This window comes from Uloborus diversus, chromosome 2, assembly GCF_026930045.1.
Source record: "Uloborus diversus isolate 005 chromosome 2, Udiv.v.3.1, whole genome shotgun sequence".
Taxonomy (NCBI): Eukaryota; Metazoa; Arthropoda; class Arachnida; order Araneae; family Uloboridae; genus Uloborus; species Uloborus diversus.
In genome coordinates this window covers 87476970-87497412 of record NC_072732.1, presented here as the reverse complement: position 1 = coordinate 87497412, position 20443 = coordinate 87476970, and the positions used below count along the sequence as shown (strand labels likewise).

The 20443-nt window shown below is 31.3% G+C and overlaps 1 protein-coding gene across 1 annotated transcript; it reads left to right on the top strand.

Annotated features, from left to right (window-relative positions):
* Positions 1-2755: 2755 nt before the first annotated feature.
* On the top strand, positions 2756-19751 carry LOC129216405 (proton-coupled folate transporter-like). The gene is made up of 5 exons (XM_054850619.1): positions 2756-3536; positions 5039-5275; positions 14731-14814; positions 18885-19041; positions 19598-19751. Exons 1-5 carry the CDS (start codon positions 2756-2758, stop codon positions 19749-19751), a joined length of 1413 nt encoding a protein of 470 aa, XP_054706594.1.
* The last annotated feature ends 692 nt before the right edge of the window (positions 19752-20443 follow it).

Genomic DNA, 20443 nt, shown 5'->3' with positions numbered 1-20443 from the left:
ATCCTCTCTAATTATTTCCAAGAAATTGGTTTGCAGAAATTTTAATCACATTCCTTTATGAAATATGTTTAGCTAAATAAAGAAGAAGAAAATATTTTTTTTTCATCTGTTGGTCATAGCTATTGTTGTGTAATTTTTATTCCCCTTCAAGTCTACTTTCAATAGAAATTAATTACTTAGTAAGAGGCAACGGAATTACTTTACCTTTTGAAAAATATTCAGTTTTATTTTTTCGATAATACAAGGTCCGGCTATTAATTTCCAGGACTGACGTAACTGTATGAGAACGAAAAGCCGGAAGATGGCGCTAATGATTGCATATTGAAGAGCGTTTTCTTGCGCACGTGCAGTTCAATCGGCGTCATTCTAAAATAACTTGTTCTCTAGAACAGGCGCATTAAAACGTAGCTCTCAAATTCCTGCCGTCAAAGTGAACATGGAGAAAAGAATTAACATCAAATTTTGCTTCAAATTAGGCAAGACAGCTGCAGAATCATAGAAAATGTTGAAACAAGTTCACTTGAACTTTTGAATGGTTTAAACACTTTCAGGAAGGGTGCAAAAGTGTCGATGATGATTCACACACTGGTCGGCCGCAGTCCGTTCGCACGCTGATAGCAATAGAAAAAGTTCGCATTATGGTGACAACAGGAGTTGAAAAGCTATGTTTAATGCGCCTTTCTACTAGAACCACTTGCTTCAGAATGGCGCCAATTGCACTGCCCATGCGCAAGAAAACACTCTTCAATATGCAACCATTTGCGCCATCTTCCGGCTTTTTGTTCTTTTCCAGTTACGTCAGTCTTGAATATTAATAGCCGGACCTTGTAGTATGTAGCTCTTTTTTTAGGTTTCGAACAACAGATAACAAAATAAGAAAAGTTACATTTTGGGAATATGAGTACAGCTAAATACTCAAAAAGCATACGAATTAAATTTGAAAAAATTAATTAGTTAAGTACCTACTATTCAAAATAAATTTACAGCTATCAACTAATACTGTTGAGATCCCTCTTATATAAATATTGTTGAAGTGATGAAATGTTTTATTTAATATCGTTCAAGTCGTTTATGATATTTTTCTACTAAAAATAGTTTTAATTTTGGAAATATTTGGAGTTGAACTGAATGGTTAAAATATGATTTTCGAAAGAAACCAAGATTTCTTTTTTCAATGATAATTTCTATTGCAAGTATGTTTTTTTCTTCCTTTTATTATTCTTTGATTTTGAATAAGCTAAGCTTACACCTAATATTAATACATGAGTTAAGTTTTAAATTTGTATTTTGTCAATCAGTTTTATTTTTAATGTGACAGGGTTTAGGATACAGTTTTGTGTTTTGTCTTTTAACTTTGAATAAGTAGAATTTTGGTTAAAAACTCTAAAAAAGCATATCTTATGTGTACTATCAGTTTCAGTTTTAGTTAAGCTACAACTTAACTCTATAGGTAAGTTAATAAATTAATATGAGCGGCAATTAAAAAAAAAATCACCAGTGGAAACAAATTAGAGGAGTACAGGAGGTCACAAATACAAGATTAAAAAAAAAGCATTATCGAAAATAATTTTATGTGTCATACTAAATGATGCAATTTAATTTTTTTCTAATCTATCGTTATTTTTAATCCTTCTTATAATTGCTGTCCCAGTTCATGAAATTGCATGGTAAAACAAAGTTTTAGTTATTAACCCGTAACAGGGGAGGTGAAAAATTAGGACATAACAGGGGACGTGATGTCTCAGATACCGCTCTACTTTATTTTATTTTATTTTTTAAATCGTGTAATTAAGATGAAGCCCTGTAAATTCAATTAAATCTTCTTTGTACTTTTGCTTGCACAGCAGAAAAATAGTTTTGAATTTTGAACTAAAATATACATTTTCTGAGGAATTTTAACAAATGCCTTAAGATTTTTCGAGAGAAATCATATGTTGCAGTAAATAATTTACTTTTCATAATAAAAATGAATCTATTATCAATCAATGATTTTATTTTCGTTGGTTAATATATACAGGACTTTTTAATACCAGAAAATTGATTATATCACATTGCGGGAAAAATTTGACAGCCCTTTAACTATTAGTATTTTACGTCGTATTTCCAAGAATAATTAAGCCTTTATTGTCCATACAACATCATTACGTAACTTTTGTAAAGATTTCAAACAATTCTCAACCTCATCTAGAAGACCTCATTTTTCATTTCTTCCGCATAACGCGAATAAGATAAATGAACCTTGCTTAAAGAAACATGACAAACAAGGGTTTGCCAAAACACTTATTAGAGTCACTATTAGAGAAATTTCATTTTTTAGAAGAAACTGTGAGAAAATTTCATTTTTTAAGAGAAATTTTAGAAAACTGGTCATAGTATCATTCTACTACTACTTTTTTTGAACTCAATTCCTGCTCATATATACTATTTGATTGTTTTAGTATATAATCTTTCTTTTCCCTAATTTATCTTTGTTTTTAAATTAATTTCAGTACTTCTAAAAATATTTATTTCTTTTCAGACTACTTTTGAATTACCGAGAGTACTATAAAATATTTTCACAATGTTATCGAAAAAAGGAAATTTAGTGATCAACTCGGGAAAAAAGATAAAAAGTGAGAAACCAATCCAGCTGACGAATTTTATCACACTTACTGATGAGCAAATACAAACATCAAGTTATGAAGATGAAGAAGACCATTCATCAAAGCTGGCAACAATTTTGTCAGAAATAAAACAAATGAAAGTGGAACTACTGATGTTTGTGTATACACTTTCATATGCTTTAAGAAATGTGTCTCAAACAACCATTATAATAGATAAAGTATGCTTGGTTCACTTCAACTATTCTTCAAGTATCTGCGCCAATATTTCATACTACCCTGATGTAAAAAATGAGGTTGTGAAACTAGCGAATAATTACCTTCTTGGATACAATTTCTTGGTATTTCTAACAAGCTCCATTTTAGTAATTTTCATTGGATCATGGAGTGATAAATATAGTCGTAGGGTACCTGTAATTGTTGCTTTAATAGGAATGTTAATTGACGACGTGGCAACTACTCTTTGTTCTGTGTTTATGGACACCAGAGTTGAATTCTTGTTCATCCCCGCTTTCATAAATGGACTCTCTGGAGGTTTCACTGCAATAATGGCGGTATTATACAGCTACATTTCAGACATAACAACGGTAAGCAACAGAACAATGAAGTACACTCTCTTTCAAGCATCTGTCGGTCTTTCCATGCCGATCGGCATAGCTGCAAGTGGATATATTTTCAAATATTTTGGATACAATGCAATATTTTTGATAGCAACCGCTGGGCATGTTCTTGCACTTCTTTGGGTTATATTTTTTGTTAAAGAGACCAGAGGCTTGGAATACACAGAAAGTTGGAAGTTGAAGTTGCGAAACTTATTCTCCACCGAAAATGTTATCGCCAGTTTTCATGCTACAGTAAAGAAACGTCCAAATCAAGGGAAGAAGCAAATTGTATTCCTGATGTTCTGTATGAGTATAGCTCTTTTGCATCAAGCATGTAAGTAAACAAGTAATCATTCTTTTAAATTCAAAGCGCACACTTTGCTATGGATTTCAAAAAAAAAAAAAAAAAGCTATAAGGGAGGGTGGCCCAAAGCGGTTAGGTTTGGGCCAGCCTCCCCTTACACTCAAAAATTTTAGCTTTTGGATTTTTATCGCAATAATTTCGGTTTTATTTCCTAGCAGGGTTTTTGACTTTAAAATAAAAAGTGATTTTTGTATTATTTCAAACCCAATGTTTATTTATTATCAAACTTCACAAACATTTGAAAAACCCGGTTTGCCCTACCAGGGAGCCCAAAGCGAGTAAGCACCAAGCATGTAAGTAAACAAGAAACGATTTTTTTGATGCAAAGGAACGTACACTTTGATTCAGAATTTAAAAAAAAATGGCAAACTTCTTATGGAGCATAAGAGCAGTTAATACAAAAAGTAACCAAGTTATTATACTGTATGTAGGGTATTTAATTAACAGCAGCTCTTAATACAATGTTAGCCATATTTTCGATGCACTAGTCGCTTTTGCTACTAATGTTTAATACGATTACGAATAGCGTTTAAAGTCGTTGTTGGTTCGAGTTAATAAGAAATCACAATCAAAAAGCAAAGCATGCAACTTCAGCATAGCAAACATAGAAGAAAACATCGTTTACCCCAACATGGCGGAAGTTCCACTACATCTGCTACGATTCAGGGCTTTGCAACACTGCTGTGGGGAAAATGAAGCGCAGTAACTGCATTTGATTATTTTTCATTTACTTGCATTTCTAACATTTATTGTTCCTTAGCTTTATCGTAAAAACTTGATAATTTGGTTCCTGATGCAAAAAAGCACGTAAATAGAGTCTAACTCCAACATTTCCCTTTTGTTAATGTTGAAGCTATAACGTTTTTTTTTTTTCTCTCAAATATCTCGAAAATTCATTTCTTCAGACACTGCAGTTTACCTTCCCACGGCAGAACATTTATTTAAATTGACACTACATTGGCCTGAATAAAATACCTATGACTTCTTCTTTATTCGTGAAGTTACATGAAACGCCTTCTTATCTCCTATGACACGAGATTTTACACAAGTACGGCGAAGATCACAAATGCATTCCCTAGTATTGATCGTATTATATTAAGGTTAATCTACCAATTATTTATTTTATTAAATTGATGTCTTCCGCGTCCTCGAATTCTACCGTTTATAAAGCAAAAATCGTAAAATCACTTGTTGCAATAATTTAAACTCGTTAGGCTAACATCAGTATTTTATTACCCTTTAATTATACTTAACGATTATAAAATATATTTTCATGTTCTCTGGGACTCACTCTAGTCCTAATGCACCCTATTTTGCTTTGAATCAGGACAAGAATTTGGATTCAAAACGTGGATGTGGCAAAAATCTTTAAAATGCGTTTTAACTAAATAAAGCATTTATTTCCGTCAAATATAAAAACACTAATTGATGAAAATTGATCTAACGCAACTAATATATGTTTTTATTTTTAGCTGTTGATACAATCGGCTTTTCTTTTGTTCATCATCGTTTTAACTGGGACAATACAAAATTTTCTACTGTATTCGGAATCTTTACTATGGTAGGAACTTTTGCTACTCTATTTATTGTTCCAATGTTCAAGAAGATGAAGCTTGGAGATTCGACTCTTGGATTTGTTGGATCGATTTCAGAAATAAGTAAAAGTCTTCTCATGGGATTGGCAACGAACGAATACCTTTATTACATAGGTAAGTTTCACAAATATATGAACGGCTACAGTGATGCTTCAAAACTTTGACACTTTTTTATAAGTTAGGGAAATTTCGTCTCAAAATTAAATAATTCACAAAAAAAAGTAGTTTTTGAGGTTTTTTTTTTTCCATAATAGAAAAGTATTGAAATGAAATACAGTAAATTTGATTTTTCAAGAACTATGACAGCCCATACACATGAAAACTGTAAAGTCACGCAAATCGGAACGCAATCGGAAAATTATAAAAATACATTACTATAATTAAATAGAGGAACAAATTTCTGTACATTTTTAAAGAACTATGAAACAATATAAATAGAAAAGTCAAACTGTATTAAGCACACTATCGAAAATTTATCAAAGAGCATTAGCATTAATAAATACTAGATTAAATTTCTAAATAACTTATACAAGAACAAAACAAAGTTGCAATTTTATGCAGAAAAAATGAACTATAGCCTAATGTAATTTATACTTTCATTTCTTTACTAATATTACGTGTATTTTTGCGATGTAAAGCATCTGGTTTATTGTACTACTGCAATTAAAAATTGTCATAGTAAGAGTATAACGTTTTTAAACAAAATAGTATCTGCTAAATTATAAGCCAAGTACACGTATCAATGAATTGAGCATATCTCTAAAAAGTTTACATCTTTATAAATAATTACATCTTCTGTTGATCAAAGGAGATTAAAAAAAAAGGCATTGCTTAAAATGCTGAAAATTAAATTTTAGTAATAAAAAAAAAACCTAAGACAAAACCAGTGTAAAGATTGACCCTCGTGGCGTCACTTACGAGCAAATTCAATCCATTTTTAATTTAATTTTATTTATGCATCTTTTGGTTCAACATGTCGATATGTGTTTAGTGTACATGATGCTATAAAAGTTTGGTGAATCAGAATAATCCAAAAGTTCGGTATAGTGGTGGGGAAAGTCATGTAATACCGCACAAACGGAGTCATTCAAATTTTCAGTGATTCAATCAGCCATTCATGATGCAACTCATTAACATCATTCTTTATCTTCTATGAGCGTCATTGAATTGGGTTGTTCACTTGCCTGACGGTCTTTTTGTGCGTAGGCCTTACTTGTTTTTAAGTTTTCTTTTGCCTGCATTACACCCTTCGTTGCACGATGAACCTTATCGATTCATTCTCCGTCATACGATTTCTGTAAGTACAGCATTTATCATTCTAGGTTTCAGTTAAATTTTGATTTTTATACTTTGATAAATTGTATAAACCTGTCCAAAGAGACATCATTAACCCATTAACGCCCAAATTGTTTCTGCCGAATATATTTTAACGAATCTAATAAATTTGACTTATTATTGTTTCTTGAGAGTATATAACCTGAAATAAAACATATTTTAAATGTATTTTAAAATTACAGCCTGTCCTCATTTGAGGACGCTGAGCGTTCAGGGATATAATAAAATTTTCTTTGTAGAAGAAGTAAATGAACTTTGTTTTAACATGCAAAAATGTGTGATTTGCATCTTATTTTAAGTTTTTTAAAAGAATTTCCTAAAATAATATTTAAATAGCTATACAACATGCACTCTAAATAAAAATTATAAATTGTAAAATGAATTCATCCTCAAAAACTGCACCGGATGACAAAGAATTTTTAGCTGGTTGACCTCTTTCTACACGATTGCTTTGACTCTTTTTCAGATAAGCCACAGCGATTTTACGTCGAAAGTCCTTGATCGACATTTGTTTCTTAGTGTCCCTTTTGTGGCAGAGTCTTATACAAAATGTAAGCATTTACATCTGCCATGTCAATTATTCGGGTAAACAAACACCAATACCATTTCTTTCCCCTTATGGATATTGTGTGTTTTTTCAAGTACCAGTCATGCTGATCAACACCTCCCATAAACGTGTTGTATTCTCGTATTATCTATGGTTAAGGGACAGACACTCTTTCTTTTTAAAGGGTGTAAGAATTTCGGGTCATGCTTTTTTTTTACTAAATCAATCCCCAAGTCCTCATGGTCGGACCAGCAGTGTCTTTCACTAGGCACTACGTGGTATCCAGAAAATATTAAAAATCCTATAAATTTCATCAAATCATTTTTAGATGGAGCATAGTCCGGAATATTTTTTATTTCAGCAGCATACCTAAGGGTTTCCATTAGAATGAGGTCATAAACTTCTGGAGTAAAAAAATTTTCAAATGTTTCTAACTTAGTTGCCTTATGTCTCTGTCGTCCCCTAAAAATTCATTTGCTTTTATTTCTTCTTTCAATTTTGTGTACTGTGGTTGACTTTTTATCCAATTAAATTTTTTCTTCTTTTCCTTTTTTTTTTTTTTTTTTGGTTGGTGGAGGCATATCATAGTTCTCTTCTACATCACTGTCGTCTTTATCTGCAATTTCAATCTCCACAGTACCAGTGATATCAGATATTTCCGGTAAATTTGTGCCTTCATCATCAATATCCTCTTCATCTGTGAGCTCATCAATTTCAGGGGGAATTGAAATTATGTCTGCTTCAATTTGTTCTGAGAACAAATATTCGTGAGCTTCATAGGCGGATTTAGGACTGAGTTCCTGGGGGGCAGGATTTTTTTTTATTTAGCAAAATTTTTATTGCCCCCCCCCCCTCTCATGTTTTTGTCTGTTTAATGTGATGCATAAGTCCATGATTTACTTTTTTGTGTGTCGTTTTCATTAATGCATGTTTTCATGCTGTCCTTTTTGAATTGACTTAAAGATAGGGAGCTGTTATCAAGAGAGTGACACAGGGCTCCAATTTTAAGGGGATGGGGGTTTCTCCCCCGGAGGAAATTTTGTAAAATGGATATAAAATTCTGCATTTTGAAGCCTTATAAAGGTTAATTGTTATAGACATAGAAATTGATAACCAGATTATACAGTTATACAGTATTGTTCAAATTTTGTAAGAAACAGCCATTTTAAGTTTGAAAGAAAAAATAAACTATAGATTTCTCATTGCAGCATTTTTTTTTTAATTATAAGTAATGCAGAAAACGAAAAGGAATAGAGGTAGTGTATATTTTTTTTTCCTGGCTAAACAGATTAACAATATGCAGTAGAAGTAATTGGAGCCCACTTTGCTTAGGATTTTCAAAGACTTATGTAATTATTTTCAAGGACTCTAGAATAAATAAAATTATTTAACGCACTACATTTGTACTTGTCTCTGATATTTTAATACTTGAGTGTAAAGTTTTACAGTCCTGTTCTAACTTTGTGAGAAATAGCCATTTTAAATTTAAAAGAAAAAAAAACTATAGATTTCTCATTACAACAACTTCTATTCAGTTACAAGTGGGACAAAAAACAAAGAGGAATAGAAGTAGAGTGTAATTTTATTTTTGGACTAAACAGATTGACAATATGCAGAAGTAAGATAAAAGCAAGCAACACCAAAAGAATTTCCAAAATTTTGCATTTGGGATTGAATTAATAGCAAGATATGAAACATGTGAGCTACAAAAATTTATTTCAAATAATATGTTACAAACGTGAGAACCATGATTTTTACATTTGACGTATTTTGGCATTCCTCCCCCCCTCTACCATTTTTTCTAAATTTTAAAATTTAAGGTATGTAGCCCCACTTTTCCAAATGTTCAAGGTTTTCAAGCACTTAAAAATGAAATTAGTTTTTTCAAGAAATTTCCATTTTTTAAGGAACGAATCATGAATTTTTTGTGGGGAGTTAGGGACCCACTTCAAAGCAGGGGCCCTAAGCAATAGCTTGTTTACCTTATAGGAAAATTCGGCCCTGTTTGAAATTCACTCTTACCTGCAAATTTTTGCTTGATTTGTTTGTAATTTTTACGAAAATTCGTTAGTTTTTACGGTTAAAGGATTTTTACGATTTTACCAATCTTTGTTAGCTTTTTATAGACTTTTATAAAATTTCAGCAAATTTTTCCAAAACTTTTGATGACTCAATTATTTAGATTTCAATAATGACAAGGTCTGACTCAATTAGACTTAGATATGACTTACATACTTTTTAAACAGTATTTATAAAGTAAGTAAAATTGTACTCTCCTTCTAAGTAAAAAAGATTCATTTAATCAGAATACTCAGATAACTGAAATTTATTCAGTTTGCGGTAGTATTTATTTTCTCTCTTTCTCTCTTAAAAAGAGAGAGAGGGAAGGAAAAAACTATGTTTTTTGTTTTTTAGAATTTCTCAAAACGCTAATTAACCTACTAAGAACATAAATATTATGCATAAATATACTTGAAATGTGGACACAAATCATAACGAGTAGATCGTTCTGTTAGCGCTAATGGGGGGGGGGAGTTTTCCCCCCTTTGCTTTAGGTTCTAATTTGTTGAAATAATTGTCAATTATCATAAGTGTTGCAGCTTAATGTAGAGCTCGTTTAGCCTATATTTTCATTCATATACTTGCCCAAAAGGTTTTTCAGTCCAAAATAGTGAATTTCAACACATTTTCAACACCCCAGTGACAGCTATACTATTTTTATTTAATGTTCGTTCCCCCCCCCCCTCCCCTTTTCTTTTCTCTCATCAGAAAAGGACATTCGCTTTTTCATTAAACTATTCAAAAAAGAAAAACTCATGATTTTTTTGTTTTAAAATTTTAAGACGTGTTGTTACTATATAGTCCTCCCAAAACTGAGGGACATTGCCCCTATGCCCCCCTCTAAATCCACCCATGCCCTTCTGAACTATTCAAAAAAGAAAAAAATGATAATTTTTTTTAATATTGGAAGATGTGTTGTTACTATATAAAGTCCTCCCAAAACTGGGGGGGGGGCATTGCCCCCCTCTGTCTCCCCATAAATCCGCCCATGGTGAGCTTCTTCAATTGTAAGAAATTTACAAGGCATATTATTTCATAATATTCGCGAGTAATTGGGATAACAATCTGAAAATAAAAAGAAAACTTATTTTTGATGTCTAAGGTGTTTTAAATCCAAACAGAATGCAAATATGTGCTTAAAACCTCAATCAAAGAAGAATATTTAGCGTTGGAAAAATTCTTCTGATTTTGCCTTCAACGCCCAGCGTTCTCAATTGAGGACAGCAATATGTTATGTAATATATAAAACTAAAAATAAGCAGGAAAAGATTTAATTATATTTTATATATTCACTACAACTTTAAAGGAAGGCAACTATAAATAATATTAAAACTTACCTTGATAATTTTTGGTGTAAAAATTCAAAAATAACAGGCACATGTAGCATTAGAAAAATCGAAAAATGACGATCCAAATAACAACACTAAAAAATAACCGCAAAAATATGGAACTGGAACAGAATATCTATAGTGCTGTCATCTACTCTCAGAATAATGAAATTACAGTTTTATGTTAGTTATAGAGCTTTTAAATAATGATTTATTGGCTGTCCTCAAACGAGGACACTGGGCGTTAATGGGTTAAAAAAATGGGTCACCTGTGTCTTGTTGTTGCTGCTGTTGTCGCGTCTAATAAAGTGCAGAATGCGAAAGGCCTGGTGGCTTCAATGGAGACACGAATGGAATGCTAACTATCATGCTTATTACTAAAACTAGCTGCGTGCTCAGAGTTGCACGGGCTGCCTAAAAAATGAAAGAGATGTCCAGTTAATGTTTTCGTAGTACTCTGACGTCAGTTTCAAACGCGTTAAGACTGATTACGTGAAACTAAAGCATTAAGACTTAACAAATTTCATCAAGCACTAATTCAATTCCAAGTCATCAGACTCTAGTTAAGTTTTAGTTAAAATCATTAAAAGCATTTTTTTGTTCAACTCTGTTCCCTTTAGAGAAATCCAAACAATCTTAATTTAATGTGTTCTTTTAATTAAACAGGAAGGAAAATTAGTTATTATAATTTGAAAACTCACCCATGAAAAGGGAAGAGTCCAATAATATAAACATAATTAGTCGCACATCTTAAATTTACCGAAATATAAGGTTGGTAATGATAAAAAAAGCTTACATTACAATTCGATATTCCAGAGCTCGAATACGCTACCTTGCGGTGGTTAACAATTCAACTGAAAAAGGCAAAACATTCCGTTACACATGTTTTCTTTGGAAAAAATTACAGGCTTCAGACAGTTTGTGATGTAATGTAATTTCAAAGCAATAGAAAAGAAAGCCTGCCACAAACACGACGAAAAATGACTGTCAGTCACCAAGCTTCAAAGTAAGTTACAAGTTACGGCATTTGTTTGTTTTACCTTTTTCGTCCGTCATTAGACATTGACTGCAGCGCCCCCTATAATTTATTGTAGTTGCGAATAAACAAACATAACTAAAGAAATAACTTTCATATGATGAAAAGAGTTAAGAACGTTGGCTGTAAAAAATAAAATAGAGCAGACGATAAATAAAGGTTATATCCGAATAGAGCAACCGATTAACCCAGTTGGTTATTTTGATGACGTCAGTCTCACTGAAACAATTGTTGAAATGTTATTCGCAACTCCAACGAACTATTGGGGGGCACTGCAGTCACTGTCTAATGGCCGACGAAAAAACTAAAACAAACGCATGTGGTAACGAAGAAAATGCTAATAAGTGTAGTAAATTTTTTTCGTATGCATGATTTTTTCGCTTTATTCTTTTTAAATTAATTTTCAAAGTCTTGTGGATATTCTGGCCCACGTAGAAAGAAAAGAGAATTCAATAAGCATTACTAAACGTCAAAGATTAATGCAAACTACGTAGTTCGTAGTTCTAAGCAGCTATTTCCACGATGTTGAATTCGATATTTATCAATTCTTGATAAAACTAAATAATGATTGTGGCCTGACAAGAACAACAATTAATGCTAGAAAATTTAATTATATGACATTTCGAATTATTGTCAAAAGAAGATGATACTTTTTTGCCTTGTTTGGCTAGCGCTAATTGTTTTGCATTTGTAGCTGAGTTATTTTTCTCAAATTGCCGAATCGGTTCATTTTAAATTTTTCTGTTTGGTATGTTTCTAATTTCTGAGTTATGATTTAATTATGTCATGCTATACAAATCATCAACAAAATTCTCACGGATATATGGTGGTAGTTTTCTTTTCAATTTGATCTACCATTATTTCTTTTTACTTATCGAATTCTGTAATCTTTCTACCATTTTATTTCACTCATGATAAAAAATAAAAATGGTTTAACTAACATGGACGGAATTTCGCCATGGATACTTAGCTCGCCCAATACTAAAACTATAACCCTAAACAAATTTGGCGAAACCTATCAGCTGAGAATAAAAGCAACAAAATAAATTCTTTCTCGGTTAAACATTTTTCATTTCGTTCTAAGATAATATATTCAAGAAAAAATTTTGCATACTGTCTATTCCAACTAAATGCTGCTGTAAAATATGGTTTGTTAAATTAATTTAAGATTAAAAAAAACCCATATTCTTACAAATTCACACAAAACAATAAAATTTTTTACCTGGTATAACGTTATCCAAGTTTGCTAATCCAGAGTTTTCTGGTGTTAACGCGCTTTCACCATTTCTCAATCAAATCATTTTTTAGAGGGAAATAATGAAAACTAACATTATTTTGAGGAGCTCGAACACTTTCTGTTGCTGAAAGCAATCCAAGACACATCAAATGCGTTAATAAATACTCAGAACAAACTGCCTATGTTTAAGTCAACAGACATACGTGGAACGCAATGTGGCAATGTGTTAGTTTTTTCGGCAGTTTTGTAAATCACCGCAAGGTAGCGTATTCGAGCGCTGGAGTTGCGAATTAATCAAAAAAAAAAATCTTTGCTTAGAATAGAAGAGAAACGAAGCTAATTTACAATAAATTTCTAAACCAAAAAGATGCTTTAACACTAGAACGACTGACATTTTCTGTATACCTAGGAAGACTGAAGGGGCCAGTGTGGCCCCTACCCATTTTTCGAGTGAATTCTTTTAAAAATTCTTCCTGAGGGAGTCCACATGCCTGATACACCTTCTTTCATGACTAAATAAAAACTTAGTACTTAATTATTTTTAGTTTTTCTCTCTATACTGGGCAAAAGGTTGAATTAGTTTTCCTTTCTAAGAGCAATGGCCACCGTTAGGATGGTAAGCAGTCGGTACTGTTTATAGCATTTGGATATCCAATCGACTGAATAAAGAGGAAGTTACAGGTCAAACTAGAGTGAATGGCATTTTTTTATGCTACAACAATTAGGAGAAAGGAAAAAAATTAATTTTTTAATTGTCAAAATGCTTAGGGGCCACTGTAGCCCCTCCCGTCTTTCTAGGTATAAGGATCATTAATTACAGTACTATGAGGTGAATGATTAAATGATTAAACAAGCATTCAAATAGTGTCATATAATGAAAAGTCAGAAAATTCCATTAAGTTCCGTTAGGTATTATCCGAGTTATTAAACAACAAACTACGCGAGGGGCCACACAGGCCCCTCCGTCTTTCTAGTGTTAAAGAGTAGTTTTAAGATTTATATATCAGAATAAAAGAGAAATTAAACTAATTTAAAATAAAATTCTGGATGAAAACGTTGTTTTTAAGATTTGAACAGCAGCCGAAAAAATCCCTTTTAAAACAATTATTAGAATTTTATTATTTGCTAACCCATATGCAAAATGGCAACAGGAAAGAAATAAAAATTCCTGAATAACGTAATGTTAATTAACGTTTTAATTAATATCTCTACTAATTAAAGTCGTACAATTGCGAAATTGATTCTATAGTTTTTTTGCAAAATTTCGAATTGATCGGTATCTTGTTCAAGTCTCGACTCGCAGCGATTCTCGAGAAGATCTATCTTCAGATGGACAGACAAACAGATGGACGCAAACAGATTTTAATATTATGGATATCGTAAATCATGCTTCAATTCTAATACGGGATATAAAAGTTTTCAATTACAGGATTTGAGTATTAATAATCGCTATGAGAAATACTCAGATATTTAAGAGTAATATGTATCAATCATTCAACAATAATTTTAACAACATGTAATGCTGGTATTTCATTTTTATTTTGTGAATTTACCTTCCCTTTGTTCCACCAAATAGATTTTTTTTTTGATAAAGTTTTTATTTCGATCTGAGAGAGAGTGAGAAATATATAGTTTTTATATGAGTATCCGATTTTATCTAACTGGTTGTCAAGACAAACGAAAACTTGGCTCGTATTTCAGAAAAATATTTTCTATCTCATTCTTATATATTTATTTTATACCAATCTTGTGTCTTGATAGTCTATCTCATGGAACTGTTCTATAAAAAAAAATTTCGTTTGTTTTTCTTTAAAATATTTCCTCTGAGAGGAAAAAATATGTCAGGCTCCCCGTTTTATACAACGTTCTCTTCAGTACGGAGATAAACGTCGACAGACATAAGAGAAGGAATATGCGGTTTATCGAATTCTTAAGCTGACTTTTTACCACTTTTGGATGACCTGATGTAGAAAAATGCACCACCATTGATCATATAAATTTACCGTCTTTATTTTTTTCCTTTAGCAAATATGATTGGAGTGCTTGATATGTTAGTACCTTTGGCTGGTCGTTCAAGAATTTCGAAAATTGTATCCGAAGATGATATAGGTGAGTTATGTTAAAACCGCGTGACAGTCCCAAACCGTTCCTGTGACGTTTTGAACAGGTTGCAGTTACTTACGAAAGTCAGTCCACGGCAAAATCACGAAATTGCATTGCATTCACGTTAATGCGTATTTTCTGAACTATATCAAAAGCTCTTTGCAGCTGAATAAAATTAGTTTGAAAAAATTCAATAATGTAAGAACTAAGGCCGTAGCCAGGATATTGTTTCGCTTTTTTTTTTAAAGCAAAGATGGTTTTAGGCATGTAATACAGAGGGTGAGGGATTTTTCAAAAAATAAGCAAAATGTAATGATACGGGAGCTTTTAGAACAACTTTCTGGCGAATTAATCAAAATAGTCGCAACTAAAAAATATTCTACAATCACCACCTCAGAAAATTAATTTATAACCTTAAAGGCTATTAATGAATTAACTAGTAGGAAAAACTGAAAACACTAAAATAAAAATCCTTTATACATTAAATTTTAAAACACTATCAAAATCAAGCATTTACTCAAAAGTATGACTTTATTAAAAAAGGAAATTTAGATCATGTAAATATGTTACGCCTCTTAATGAAGTGTATTACGACGTTAAAAGATAAATTGGCAAATTTGTGCTTTTTCTAACGTTGTTTGTCTTACTTTACGACGTTAATATTTAAGATATTTCTGTTTAATTCACTCAGTATGATTTTTATTGAATTAACAATAATTTAAGAAACAAAAAGAAATTTGTATAATTTTTTACAAATGCAAATTTGTACGGAGAATAAAAGACGTTGTTAAAAGAAAAAGTCTGTAAAATAAGTGCACACTTCAACAAACCGAAATGAATTATTTAGTATGCTTCATCAAATGTTTAATAAATTTCTTTCATTTTCATTTATTTGTTTATGTTTATTAATTTCATTGTTTATTACTTTTTTTAAATGTTACAGGGGACGGAAAATTCTTTAGAACTTTTTAATTTGGAAAATCCTGGTTACAGCCCTGATTACAACAAAGAAAAAATTTAAATGACGCTTTTTTTAATGCAATAGTTTAAAACTGCACATATTTAAAAATAGAAAAAATGTTACAATGAGGTCACGACCCACAGATTGAAAAATCACTGTTTTAATTTAAGCTACCGGTCTTTACATTTCCTAATTTTAGTAAAAATATTGCAAAAAAGCGGATTAGTTTCACTTTTCAATTTTCAATAAAAACACACCATTTCATCATAGACGCCGCCATATAAAAAAAAAACTACTTCGTAGATCAAAAAGTGACATAATATACACTTTTAAGCCCAATTTCGCTGAAATATTTTTATTTTAGAGAAAGAAGAAATAAAACATCCTCATCCACTATTTAATCCCAGTTTAGCTATTATTTTTATCGAAGTAAGCGAAGCGCCATCTCTCAACGATATGCGCTACTTTTTGCGCAATAAACTCTTGATTTTGACGTTGTTTGTTCTCCGTTAGCAAAAACATGTGCAAGTTTTAAGACGATAACATTGCATTTTCATCTCAAGTACGCTTGTAAGATAGTAAATACGAAAATTCATGTGGTTACAAGACATGTTAAACGACTTTACAAGATACAGATTACTTCTGTTGTATCTAACAATGCGTTATGAAGGCATTTAATGCTTTTCGAAGTACCATACGCCTATATACAGTAATACAAACCTAGTTATTACGTGCAAAGCAATTATAATAAATAATATGTGTTAACAGAGAAATATATATTGCGTTTTTATTTATATTGCGTTTTTATATTGTAATATTATACTATAATTTCATTCATGTAAGATGTACAACTTGGTTTTAAAAAATAAGGTAACAAGAGCTTTGATAGATGTGCAGATTCTCTGTCAGAAAAAAATTCCTACTGAAGATAACGAAGATCATCAGAGCTTTCAAACGATACGGGTGGATGAAGCCGGGTGTCCTCAAACAGGCAGAAATATCAGTAAGAAAATTGCTGCGTTGATGAAAACGTGCTCCGCCAATGAAACAAGACTTGTGATTTTGCGTTGGGGGGTATTGGACTACTTTCCTCCCAGTCCCGAACGCGTACGGAGGGATTATCATCTCTTTGGACCTATAAAAACAGTTGGAGGAAGAAATTATCGTCAAGGATGGGAAACCACATACGGACCGGCTTGCTAAACCGCTGCAACGGTTCTGAACTGCTGACCGCACAAACATTTTTTTTTTAATGTCCAAACAGATGGAAATCACTTGCAGCGAGGTTGGAACTGTAAAGAGAGTAGCCCAATACCTTCCAACGCAAAAACCTTATCACACTTCTTGTTTCATTGACGGGACATGTTTGCGTCAACTCAGCCAAATATTCTAACCGACATTTTGTCTTGTTAGTGGACACCTGGCTCCATCCACTGCTACCGTTTGAACAATTTGATCATCTTCATTATCTTCAGCCTGACTTTTTAACGTGCAGAGAATCTGAACATCCGTCAGAGCTCTTATTACCTTATTTTCGGAAAGCTCTATATATTTTTCTTCTCCTATTTCTATACAAAGCTTACAACCGGTTTCTACACATGCATAAAATGAATTTATTCTTTTTTTCTTTTCAAAGTTTCATAGTTTTTTTTTTCTTAAAATGTTACCGGCATTCGCTGCATACATATTATATATATATATATATCATTTTTCAAAGATTGCTTTGAATGTACGAAGAGATTTTAAAGTATCAATAGCACAAACGCATCTTAATTAGCGGTATAGAAAAACATATTGAGTGTCAGGTTCATTAGCATCTGCTTGAAAACATTTTGCGGTAAAATTCTAAAAATTAACTTTAAGTAATGTAACCCGTTGCTGTTTTTTTAGGAGAAAGTCAAAGAGAAAATGATCGTAGATATTTTTCTCCTAAAACTTTCAGTAATTCCGTTTTATTAAAAAATACTTAAAAGTGACAATGATTACTAGTTGAAGCCGAGAATTATTTTGATGATATAAAGTTCTGTAAATTTTGAATTAAAGAAACCTAATACTATCAAAATTAGGTATTAGCTCGTAAAATTAGCTCGTAATTAGGTATATTTTTACGCAAATCGTTAATTATTTATTTTTTGCTCTATATATAACATTCTTTTAAAGTTTAGCTTTAAAGAAATTATGATACATCTAGGTTAAAAAAAACCTGTTCACCAGGCTATAACATATATTATAATAAATAGAAATTTGATGGTGTAAAGTAACACACAACTTCTTTTTTAAAGATAGGGAATATAATTTTTGTAGAGTAAACGTAATTATTGCAGAAAATGTGTATTGCAAAAGCAAAGTCAGACCATTTTCTATTTAATACAAGTTACACACTTTTTTTTTTTTTTTTTGCACATTGAGTCATTTTAGAATTATTTGGATTGGAAGTGGATTAAAAATAAAACAACGGAATTTCTTAACATTCTTGAGATAACTATGATGCAAAATAGGTACAATAATAAAAAGAATGCTACTAACGCCTATCTATCTTTGTTTTATTTTTCCTTTCTTTTTTAAATAAAATAAACAACATGTTTTGTAATCCAGGAACATTTTCGGACACTTGAAAGAGCCAGCTCCTAGTTTTAAGCAATCAATACATAGCTTAGATAGTAAATAATTTGAACACTACAGTATAAACTTATTCTTGTAGATCCCTTTCCGTGCCTATGGTTGATATCCTAAGCAAATATATATATATATATATATATATATATATATATATATATATATATATATATATATATATATATATATATATATATATATATATATATATATATATATATATATATATATATATATATATATATATATATATATATATATATATATATGTATATATATATATATATATGTATATATATATATATATATATATATATATATATATATATATATATATATATATATATATTGCTTTTTTTTAAAATATAAGACACACAGTCAGATGATCTTTTGTCATTTTACTAAGTAGTTGCTTTCTCTAGATGCAAAACAAAATCTTAAATTAGATATGTTATTTTTTAGCACTGCTCTCTAACAGTTTTTATTATTTTTATTCCAGGCAAAATATTTTCTTTTCTCTCCATGGTGGAATCAGTACTTCCATCTCTAGCCACTGCTGCCGTGTCTCAAATCTTCAACGCATCTTTAGATTTTTTTCCTGGATTAATTTACGTTATTCTTGGTTCAATCTCATTGATTTCGGTAGGAGTATTCTTGTGAGTATACAATGTTTATATATCTGCTTATTGGAATTAATTAAACAATACGATTTTTTAGCAATGGAGTATTTTGACCCGGGTGTAGTCCGCATCTCTTTATATTTCGTTAGTGCTCCCGTTTCGTTCTTTTCCCCGTCCTAACAATCCGTGACACGAAGAAAAAATTTTGAATGATTTCTTTTAGTGTTTGCTTCAGCAAATATAATTGGTACAATTTACTATACAAAAGTATGTATTGAAGAACAATACTTACACTTACGCTGGAAGAAAGTTACTGTCGAAAAGCTAATTAGGTTATCGCGCTATTGGTCTAAATGACTGACAAGCATATTCGAAAGCTATGCAACCCTGAAATTCTAAAAAAAAGCTCAAAATTTTGTGTGAGAGTTGAGGAGTTACTCAAGGAGAGGTACACAGATGGGCCCCACTATTAATATAAAAGCTGGTGTGATAGAGCGAAATATGACGAGGGGCGGAAACAGACCAATATGCGACTAATTAAGGGTTAAATTTTGTTCTCATGTACTAAAACAAATTTTCTGTAATTTTTAAGGTGGATAACACGATTGCCAAAAGTAGATTATGATGAAAAGGAAGATGTTTTTGATGCTGTCGAAGATGTTCCAGATGAAAACGGAAGCATAAAAATAACTAAAGATGATTCTAACACAAACAACATGGAGGATACAGAACCAAAGCATTTGTAGTTTCAAAAGGCAAAAGTATTTCAAGATTTATTTATTCTTTGCCTGTATGTTAATGTATTGTCCAACATTGAAATAAGACATTAAAGTTTTTTATTATTATGTGTTTCTGAACATTTGTTGATTTTTTTTTGAGAACAACATTGCCTCCGTAATAAAAGTCTCGTACTTTTTTCATTTTTGTAAGAATTTCGTTTTTGTTTAAAAACATTTATTTCTCTTTAATATACTCCTGTAAACACGTTACACTCTGAGAAAGTAACAACGAAAATATCGAATGGCAGAGCTAACTGAAAAGTCGATTTTTAATGCAGTGCAAAGCCAAAAAGCTCTTAATCAAAATCTTTCATTATTTGGAGTGCAGAATTATAACTATGTCAGAAAGCTGCAGTTGAAAAAATACATTGAGGTAATTTAAAGGGCTCAGGGCAAAAATGTGAAAAACCACAAGGAGTAACTTCTCAATCAAAACTTTTGTGTCGCGTAACTAAAATTGAAATAACATGAGAATAGATTATATCATTTGAAGAATAACATGTGTGGTTTTAGTATTGCAGAATATAGAATGTTAAATACCTTTGAAAAATTCTACAAATATTTTTTATAAGTAGGAAATTGACCTACTAAAAAATTTATATCATGTGGCTTATCACGTTTTTTTCCGCGAGCCCTTCATTTGAATAAATTGCTTTTTA

Excerpts from the sequence above, each read along its gene's own strand:
- LOC129216405 (XM_054850619.1), top strand. The coding sequence starts at position 2,756 with ATGTTTGTGTATACACTTTCATATGCTTTAAGAAATGTGTCTCAAACA. Across the intron at positions 3,537-5,038 it reads AGCTCTTTTGCATCAAGCAT|CTGTTGATACAATCGGCTTT; the intron begins GTAAGTAAACAA and ends TTTTATTTTTAG. Across the intron at positions 5,276-14,730 it reads CGAATACCTTTATTACATAG|CAAATATGATTGGAGTGCTT; the intron begins GTAAGTTTCACA and ends TTTTTCCTTTAG.